The sequence below is a fragment of the Nuphar pumila genome, chromosome 6 (assembly GCF_984573655.1).
Source record: "Nuphar pumila chromosome 6, dmNupPumi1.hap1.1, whole genome shotgun sequence".
Lineage (NCBI taxonomy): Eukaryota > Viridiplantae > Streptophyta > Magnoliopsida > Nymphaeales > Nymphaeaceae > Nuphar > Nuphar pumila.
Window position 1 is genome coordinate 106,320,495 of NC_143254.1, and position 11,012 is coordinate 106,331,506.

The 11,012-nt window shown below is 38.6% G+C and overlaps 1 protein-coding gene across 1 annotated transcript in view; it reads right to left on the minus strand.

Annotated features, from left to right (window-relative positions):
• LOC149835560 (putative oxidoreductase At4g09670) overlaps positions 1–5,927 on the minus strand; it is a 29,993-nt gene extending 24,066 nt beyond the window's left edge. Inside the window, exon 1 of the mRNA XM_090008591.1 lies at positions 5,412–5,927. Within this exon, the coding sequence (XP_089864717.1) occupies positions 5,412–5,885 (474 nt within the window). The 5' untranslated portion in view covers positions 5,886–5,927. The remainder of the gene's footprint in view (positions 1–5,411) is intronic.
• Positions 5,928–11,012: the final 5,085 nt, after the last annotated feature.

Here is an 11,012-nt window from a genome sequence, read left to right on the forward strand (position 1 = left end):
AGCCTCAGTTGAATTTACTCCCTCTTCTGTTCTTGTTAAGGATCTCTGCACGAAGGAGACGTTCGCTAGAGGAAAACGGCAAGGCAATATGTATGTTTTTCAAGAAGATCCTTCAGCACATATTCGCTCTGCAGACCCAAACTTGAAGCTCCAATCATCGTTGCCTTCTGAAAATCCTACCTGCGTTTTTAGTATCTCTGAAATCAATAAGCCAAACCTTTGGCATGGTCGTCTAGGTCACTGCAGTAGTAGTTTCATTGAAAAGCTTGTTTCAAATAACCTCATTCCCAAGTCAAGTTTAGGAATAAATGTCAATGACAACAAATGTTCTAGTTGTCTCTTATGTAAGAGTCATGTTTTACCATTTCATTCTATCGATAAAAGAGCTTCAAGACCTTTTGAGACTATCTGTTCTGATGTTTGGGGGCCTGCTCCAGTTGCTTCCACATCTGGAACTAGATATTATCTTTTATTTGTTGACAGTTCTTCTCGCTATTCTTGGATATTTTTCATGAAACATAAATCTGAGACTTTCAAGTTGTTCCGTAACTTCCATTCCTTTGTCAAAAACCAATTTTCTGAAAACATCCTAAGTTTCCAATGTGACGGAGGAGGTGAATTCTCTTCCATTGACTTTACTAACTTTCTTCAAAGTAATGGGATAAGGAAAAAGGTGTCTTGCCCACACACACCTCAGCAGAATGAGATTGCTGAAAGGAAGCATCGCCATATTGTTGAGAGTGCGATGAGCATGATGCATGACAGTAATCTTCCGATCACTTTATGGACAGAGGCTTTTCATTCTGCAGTTCATGTGATAAATCGATTGCCCATGACTATTTTGGAAAACAAGTCTCCTTACTTGTCTCTTTTTGGTATACACCCCAACTACTATGATTTGCATGTGTTTGGTTGTTTATGCTATGTTCATGTTGACAGTTCAAGGAGACATAAGTTTCAAGACAAGGCTTTGAAGTGCAGGTTTGTGGGTTATGCTGATGACTATAAAGGGTACAGGTGCTATGATCCGGTGAGCAAGCGCATCAAAATATTAAGAAATGTCATCTTCGATGAATTGAATTTTGATTGTCGATGTACTAGTTCTTCAGAATCAAAACCTAAAGTTGAGGCTTATTATCCTTGGTTGAATTATGAACTTCTCTCAGGAGCTAGTGATGCTTGCTCAAATTGCACTCAAAAGGATAAGAAACCTGTGTCTACTGATGGAATGATTGCTCATGAAAATACAGACCCAACTTTGAATCCAGGAAGGTATAAAGGCCTTGTCTACACTCGACGAGAAAGAGAGTCACCCACCATAGTTGATTCAGGCATGGACACATCCTCTACATCCAACATCGTTGATACTAGAAGATCCACACGTTCTCGCCATCCAATTGAAAGGTGGGTCAGTTATGAAAATTTCTCATTAGATTTTCAACTCTTTCTAACAGCCTTGAATAAAGAAGATGAACCCACAACGTTCTCTCAAGCATCAAATTCCAGAAGATGGATTGAAGCAATGAATGAGGAGATGGAAGCTCTACATGAATGTGGTACATGGGATGTCGTATCAAGACCACCTGACAGAAACATTGTTGGTTCAAAATGGGTGTACAAAATAAAGTATAAACCAGATGGGACTATAGAGCGATACAAGGCGAGACTTGTAGCCAAATGTTTTACACAGGAGCAAGGACAGGATTATGATGAAATCTTTAGTCCAGTGGTGAGGATGTGGACAATCAGAGTCATACTTTCTTTAGCTATTGAACACCAATGGACTATTAGCCAACTTGATGTGAAGAATGTTTTTCTTCATGGAGATTTGAGAGAAGAAGTTTACATGGAACAACCCACTGGTTACGCAGAAGGTAATCCTACAAAATATGTCTGCAGACTAAAAAGGGCGATATATGGATTGAAGCAGGCATCTCGATCTTGGTTCGACAGCTTTTCTCTTGAAATACAAAAATATGGTTTTAAGAAATCTCTTCTTGACCACTCCTTATTTATATTTAAGAACCAAGACACAATTACTCTGTTGTTGATATATGTGGATGATATCATCATCACTGGCAATTCCAATGAGCACATTAAAGAAGTCAAACATCTCTTGAATCAGAGGTTCAAAATGAAGGACCTTGGCAAACTACGGTACTTTCTTGGAGTTGAAGTCGACAGTACCTTTGAAGAAATGACTCTCACTCAACATAAGTATACCATTGATGTTCTCAATAAAGTGGGTATGAAAGACTGCAAGCCTTTGAGCACTCCTAGCGTTCTTCATCAAAGGCTTAGCTCTCAAGACGGAGATCCATTTGATAATCCCACACAGTACCGTAGCATAGTGGGTATGTTGCAATACCTCACTTTTACTCGCCCTGATATAGTCTACTCGGTGAATCAAGTTTCTCAGTTTATGCATGCACCATTTGAAGGGCATATGGAAGTAGTTAAACGGATACTACGATATCTGAAGGGAACGGTTGGGGATGGTCTCATATATAAGCGAAAGACAAATGGGCAAAATGCACATGAGATCACTATTTATTCTGATGCGGACTGGGCGGGAGATCCAGATGAACGCAGATCAGTATCCGGCTATTGTGTATTTGTTGGGATGAATTTGGTTTCTTGGAGTAGTAAGAAACAAAAGGTTGTTGCCAGATCCAGTACAGAGGCTGAATACAGGTCAATGGCAGTCGTCACTGCTGAGGCTACTTTGGTTAGACATCTACTGACAGAAGTCGGAGAATCGATATCTCGATCACTTCTTTTGTGTGACAACCAGAGTGCCATTAGTATGTCCTTTAATCCAATCCATCACAGTCATGCCAAACATATTGAAATAGACCAGCATTTTGTGAGACAAAAGGTAGAAGAGAAAGAGATTGAGCCTAAATTTGTTCGAACTACAAATCAAGTGGCGGATATATTTACAAAAGGATTGACAAAAGACAGATTTTGGACGTTAAAAGGCAAGTTGTTCATGATTCAAGATCATGCACAACTTGAGGGAGGGTGAAAAGAAGTGTTTTCTCTGGTTACGGGTCATGGATCTGAAGATCCAAACCCGTGACATCCACTTCTTCATTAATGGCATTATGTAATATAAGTTATTATAATGAGGGTATTTTAGTACCCTAATTTTATAATCACATGCTAATATAAAGGAATATACACAGCAGCCGACCCTAATACAAGAGGGCATCGGTTTCTCCCAACTTCTCTCTCCCTTTCTCTATCTCTCTCTCTGTTTTTCAGCTCTCACGCGTGGAAGGACCTGGAGATTCAAAATCTGACATTCCCCCACGCTTCCCCCGCGCTTCCCCCACGCTTCCCCATTTTTTCATTTTTTCCGCTTCCCCCTCGCTTCCGGTTCGCTTCCTAGGTCGCTTCCGAGACCGTTCGGAATTTTCTTCTAAGTAGTCCCACGCTTCCCCGCTTCCTAAATTTTTGAAAGTGCCTCACTTCCCGCTCCCGCTTCCTCGACTGGTAACTTTGCTCCATACAGCCAATTAATTGGGTCTCTCACATATTTATCTATCACTCGACCTAATATAGCATATGCAGTTCATAGAGCAAGTCAATTTCAACATACACCCACTTAAGTCTATATGACAGTGGTTATGAGAATTATCAAATATTTGAAGGGTACTAATAACTAAAGGGCTTTTTTTATCCTCTTTCACATCCCTTAATTTAATTTTTCATACTGATTTAGACTAGGGAGGCAACCCTAACGATCGTATTTTCATAGGTTATTATGTGTTTCTCAGTGACTCGCTTATATCTTGGAAGTGTAAGAAGCAACAGAACGTGTCAGTCTTCTCCACTGAAACCAAATACCGAGCAATGGAAACTACCAGGACCGAAATTGTTTGGCTAAGAATTCTATTAAGAGATATGGGTGTCACCATCTACACTCCATCAAAAATGTGTCGTTACAACAAGAGTGCTATCTACATTGATAGCAATCATACCTTTCATGAATGGATAAAGCAAATAGATATGAATTGCCACTATGTTGGGGAGAAGTTTCTTAGAGGCACTATTAACTCTCTTATATTACATCTAAAAACAAGATCATTTGTTTCCTCCTTAGCAAACTTTCTCTTTATATATATATATATATATATATATATATAGAGAGAGAGAGAGAGAGAGAACTCAACATATTAGGCCCTCTTTTCTCATTCTACCTCGTTTTGCCCGTTAGGCCCCATAGTTTGAAGTGTTTTATGATAGATCTGAACCGTTATGCTCGATTTAGTGGGAATCGACTCATGGATCATGTTTTTTTTTATGAAAAAATGTATTTTTATGAACCAGGAAAAATTGATGCCTTCATGGCCATTGATTTTGGATCATCGGAAAACCCTCTATACAGGTCAGATTCCGGTGATCCAAAAGCCTGTTCCCACTAAACAAAACCTATAGATCACATCAATGGTGTTGGATATTAGAAAAAACTAAAAAACTACAATTTTTTAAGGGCCCTAACCGGCAGAACAAGAAAAGGGGGCAGCACCAGCGCATTATATATATATATATATATATATATATATATATATATATATATATATATATATATATATATAGGTAATGCCCTCTAAGGGCATTTTTGTCTTTTCATATATTTATAATAGGTCCTGCCGATTAGGGGCAGTGTTGTATTTATTTATTTATTTTTGGATTTTGTTTCTAGCTGTTGGAGCTAGCCCACTAGCCCATATATCTCTTATTTCTCCTATTTAAATGGGATCTCACCCGTTGTCTATGTATGCTTTTTCTAAAGCACTTCTTAAGTGAATAAATATTTATTTTTTACATTCTTATGCTCTCTTGAGTGTTGTTTGTGAGATATTGTGAGGTGTGGCCTTGTGTTTGCCCTAGTGGCTTCGTGCTTGTGCTCATATTTGAGGGTTCATTACAGCTTTTTATCCACCTACTGATTTTCTGTTAAAAGAAGAACACTAAAAGAATGAGTCTCCCCATACTGATGCTGTATTTTCTGTTTTTGTAAGAAATTTGGACAAAAATCATATTTATCAACCAAAAGTAAGTGGTTCGGTCCAGACCAACTCAAAAAGTGCAAAAGGAGGTGATAAATTGATGACATGGGGCAGTGACCATGAAAATAAAATTATTCATCTATTCATGGTGTCATTTGTGTTAAAACGTGAAGTGGCTGCCTTGCGGAGAGACTTATAATTCATTCGGGTTATACGCTTATTTAAATTATCAATAATTTGTCACAATTAGTATCAAAGTTTGTTTCATGGTTGAATGGTTTGGCTACAAATAAATTAATCAAAAAAACACACACAAAATGAACAAGAGGTTAACACACCATGTTAAGCACAAAAGACAAAAGAAAGCACAGAATGGATAAGGTGGCATCTCACCCATTTGAGTTCCCCAAAGAGTGAGGGGTTGGAAAGGAGGTCTCGCATAGCGGCGGTGCGTGGGTGGTGCATCCACATGGTGGAGTCCATGAACTGCACCCCTGCCGACTCGCAAGCCCCCACCATCTCCTCCAGCTCCCCCGTGTTCAGGGCCGTCGGCTTCTCCAGCAGCACGTGTTTCCCCCTCCTCGCTGCCTCCATCACCCACAGCCGGTGCAGGGACGTCGGCAGCGGTATGTACACCGCCTCCACCGTCCGATCCTCCAGTAGCTCCTCGTAGGACCCGTAGATGTGGACGTCCTCCGGGAAGCCGTTCTCGGACGCGAACCGGCGGGCCTTCTCAAGCGTCCGGCTAGCCACAGCCCCGATTTGGGCGTTGGGAGCGAGATGGATCGCTCTGGAGACCTTTCTGGCGATGTTGGCGCACCCCATGATGCCGAATCGGATCGGCCGGTCATCTTCTCCTCCCGCCATCTCTCTCTCTCTCTCTCTGCTCCACTTTCTTAAGGGGCTCCGCTTGTTTGGTAAGAGCAGTTAGTGCACGTCACCTTGTGTTGGGACCATGGTTGTCCGACTCGCCCCGTCTGAACTGGTCGACTTGCCCACTCAGACCGAGCAGGACCCCCACCGAGTGGCGATCTGAGTTTTGGTCGTTTTGAACTACAACCGGGCTACCACTCGGTTGGAACCTGTCAACTTGTCCGAGTTAACTGATTCTACCCGGTTCATAACCAATGTTTCAATAAAAGGTTTTTAGATTTTTTTTTTTGCGGAAGGAAAACTGCAGTGTGGGTGAGACTAGATTCTTAGAAGCTTTTCCGTTCGTTGGTTTCTCAAGAAGTCCAACATCTTACCTTATGTTATCTCATCTTCTCTCTACTAACTAATCTCCCACTTGCCGAACCCGAAGCAGGTTATATGTTCCCCCCCAAGACGCAAGTGCGTCTTCAGGGTCCGAATGAGCGCCATGTATATAAGCACATGGGGTTCATATCCCCGTGTGCATCGGCATCACTTAGCATCAGAATCTGGTGCGGTTGCAAAGACTTAAGTACCCTTTCCCATCATTCATGCCATGAAACGACGGTTCGAGAAAAGGATAAAAATATCCTCCATTTAGAAAAGTGAAACACTGATTTGAGAAAAAGACAAAAATGTCCTTCATCCAGAAAAGGCAAGATGATGTTAACTCTTCAAAGTCCAAACGTTTCTTTTTCACCCTAAGCAGTAAACGTTTGCACCATTTGCTGTAACATGAGCTCTTTCTGACGATGCACCTTTTGTCGTCATCTGCTGCCGCCAGAGTATCTTTTATCGTCGGAGCATCATTTGTCGTCGTCTGCGCAGTGGGAGCATCATTGCCACCATCGGCTGCATCTACCTTCTAGGTGTTTCTCCTCTACTGTCGGTTTATCAAAGCTCATGTCGTTTTAGTGAGTTTCGTCTAAGGTTTTGTTATGTAAATAAATTAATTTGTAGATTTGAATGCTAAATCTTACAACTGATTGTATTATTCATGCTAAATAATAACTATTTTCATACTGAAACAAATCGATTTGTATATATCCACCTTCTGGGCATCAAAAAATAATTAGCACAATTTGTTCTTATGAAGGTCAAACATTACAACAATATGTACTTATGAGGGTTAAATTTCTACAATGATTTGTACATTGGAATGCAACAATGATTTATACATTTAATACAGTAGCGATTTGTACATTCGATACAACAATTATTTATATGTTTGAAGCAGTAGCGATGTGTATTTATGATTTATGAAAATACCACGATTTGTACTTAAGTTTGCTAAATCATATAACAATGTTTACTTATGAAGCCCAAACGTTACAACGATATGTACTTATGAAGGTTGTGATTTCTACAATGATTTGTAAATTTGAAGCAACAACGATTTATACATTTCAAGCAATAGCGATGTGTATTTATGAAGTTACCTCGATTTGTACTTATGTTTGCTAAATCTTACAATGATGTTTACTTATGAAGCCAAATATTACAACGATTTGTAATGTTGGTGATTGTTTAACGAATGGGATAATTTGTAATATTATATACTTGGAAAGGCGATTGTAACATGTAATGATGCGGTTAAATTTATGTGTTGTGCAAGTTAGTAATGACTAAAGCTTGTAAGACAAGAAAGCCCTCGCCGTTCGATGGGATGACTATTGGAGAAATTATTTGACAGTCCTATATATATGAGCGTTATGAAAGGTACCAAAATATAATGAAGATTGAGAATGATAAAGACAGGGATAAAGCATTGGAATTATATAATGTGGAGCATTATCCATCAAATATTGAGGTTGAAGAGCAAAGGAAGAATGATGAGGAAGAACTAAAGATGAAGAAGAAAAAGAAAGATGACGAAGATAAGGAAAAGCAAAGGAAAAAGGAGGAAGTGAATAAAAAGCAAATGAAGAAAAGGCAAATGAAGAAGGAGGATGAGGAGAGGGAAAGGCAAAGAAAGAAGGAGGAGGAGAATAAAAAGCAAAAGAAGAAAAGGCAAATGAAGAAGAAGGTGGAGGAGTGGGAAAGGTAGAGAAAGAATAAGGAGAAAGAGGAAGAGAAAAAAGGCAATTGAAGAAGGAGAAGGAGAAAGAGAAGGAAAGGCAAATGATGAAGATGAAAGAGGAAAGACAAAGGAAAAAGCATCAGGACGAGGAAGAGAAGGAAAAGCAAAGAAAGAAGAAGGAGAAGAAGGACGAGGAAGAGAAAAAAAGGTAAAGAAAGAAGGAGGATAAGGAAGAGAATGAAAGGCAAAGGAAGGAGAAGAATGATGAGGAAGAGAAGAAAAGGGAAAGAAAGTAGAAGGGGGACGAGAAAGATAAGGAAAAAGAAAGGAAGAAGCAGAAGGAGGAAGAGAAGGAAAGGGAAAGGAAAAAGTAGGAGGAAGATAAGAAAAGGAAAATGAAGGGAAAAGTAGAAAAGCAAAGGAGGGAGGCGACAAAACGAATGAGCAACAAGAAAGGCAGAGGAGGAAGGAGGATGAGTGAATGATGGAGCAACAAGAAAGGCAGAGGATGGAAGCAATAAATAAAGAAGAGAAAAGTGTGACCAAGGTACGTAAATCACTCTTGTCTGTCATGATTTACTGTGTTAGGTATTATTATGTATAACAATTATTGTGATAGTGATTACTATGTATAGCAATTAATGTGATAACGATTACTTTGAACGATTTACTGTGATAGGTATTATTATATATAGCGATTACTGCGATAGCGATTACTGCGATAGCGATTACTATGATAGCGATTATTGTGATAGGTATTATTATGTATAACGATTATTGTGATAGTGATTATTATGTATTGCGATTACTATGATGGTGAGTGTGCAACGATTATTATATATAGTGATTACTATATACAATGACGTATAGAAGTATAAATGAGACTAATTCTGATTTGATATGAATAATGTGTTATTTTGTGTTACAGAGAGGTCAGAAGAGAAGTAGAGCACCAGGTGAAAAGCTCAGAGGGCGGTATCAGTGGCTTGTAATTCTGTCGTGGTATAGACAGTTGAGTGAATATCAGAAGGATTGATTACGAAATATACACTTTGGCGGCCTTCTGGATCAGCATTATTACCTAAGAATGCTAAAGGTTACAATGATTTACACTAATGAAAGTTAAATGCTAAAGTGATAACGATTTGTACTAAAGAATACAAAATTATGCAATGATCGTTACTTAAGAATGTTAAACATTATAACGATTTATACTACTGAATGCTAATGCGATAATGATTTGTATTAATGAAGACAAAATCTTGCAACGATGATTACTTAAGAATGTTAAACATTTCAATGATTTATACTAATGAATGATAAATGCTGAAATGATTATAAATGATTTTAAACCATTTACCTAATTTAATTGCATACCATCTAAAATGAACTTAACATTATTCCCCTTGACATTTATTCTAACCCACCGACCGATCTTGGAAAAACCATAAATCGCAGGGCCACACTGAGGACGCAAGGCGACAATATGCTCCCACGCCCAAGCCTACAAAATTAATATATTAGTAAGACTATAACCTTCAACGATCTTAGTCTACAACTATGAAATATGTAATAAACAATTACTTGTATAAATGACCAAAACCCTCTGATGGTTTTTGTACCCTTACTTGAACGGTAAAGTTGATTATACAAGTATGCGAGCATAGTAACACCCCATGCATAGTTGTCGACTTCATCTAAGTCTTCTAAGAAATGCAGCAACAAGTAACTTAACTTCGAACCAGACAAATCTGAAAATAAAGTAAGTCCAAAAAAATAAAGAAGGAAGTTGCACAACTCTTGGTCAGTTCTTTCAGATGCACATGTAGTGGACCAACCTTCCCATTTATTATGAAAAGAAAAAACTTTCATCAATGTGGAATTGCTTTCACCAAAAATACATTGACCCCAATCCTCCATCGATGTTTCTAGAAGGGGCGTGCACTTGTCCCTTGCATTATAGTTTGAATCCCGTAATAGGATAGCATTGCTTTAACACTTAAGACCCGTAATCCGTGTCATATTTTCTATGGTCATGGTGATCTCAAAAGAATCAAGTTGGAATGTGTTCGTCTTATGATTCCACTTATTTACAAGATGGATCATGGTGTTCCAACACGTCTTATTAGTTCCTTTACTTGCTTACTTTGTTATCGTTCTCGTACTGCCTTACTTGTTACTTAGTTACTCGTCGTTCAGTAGTTGTTTAGTTCCTTGTTCTGTTACTACTACCTGTTGCACTTGTTACTTCCTTGTTATTTACACTTGTAGCACATGCACTTACCTCACACATGCACATATATTTGATGCTTCACATGTTTATGTGCTACATGCTTTTTCTTTGAGAAATGGATATATGATGTTGTTCTTCACCAATTCGCAAGAATTCTGACCTCATTTTATGGGGATGCAGGTGATGACTAGGCACAACTGTGATGCGATGACGCACAATCTAGAGGCTTGGGGACCCACACTTAGCTGCAGATCCTGACTCATTTTTAGTTTTTGGGGTTTGAGGGGATTTTTCTCTCATTTTGAGAGACTGTAAGAATTGTTGTATAATGTCTCATTTTCAGATTTAGAACACTTGAGTTTTCTACATTTTGGACTTTATGATGTATATGTATCACTTGTTGTGACCCTCTTAGACTTGCAGCCTTTTTACCCTTGTTTACCTCTTTTTTTTGTCTTTTCGTTGTTTGTCATAAAACAAATTTTCAAAAAAAAAATCTCAAAAAAATTAAAGGATTTTTTTAAGGTCGGGATTTGGGGCGTTACAGAGATTGACATCAGAGCAGTATTAAGTGTGGTCCAAGACTTAAACGTGCATCATCCATCACACTTTAAGTATGCTTAAATTAGAATTTATGTTATTTAATGCTCTTTACTTCCTTAGTTAGAATTATATGCTTAGTTGAATATATATGAGTTAGATGTCGATAAACCCAAGTTACGAAAGGATTCTTGAAGCTCTTCAAGACTTGGTTCGAGGTGAAGAATCCTTGGGCCAAGTTGTTCAACACCTTGCTCGAGGTGTTCACATGATGGCAAATCAGGCACCT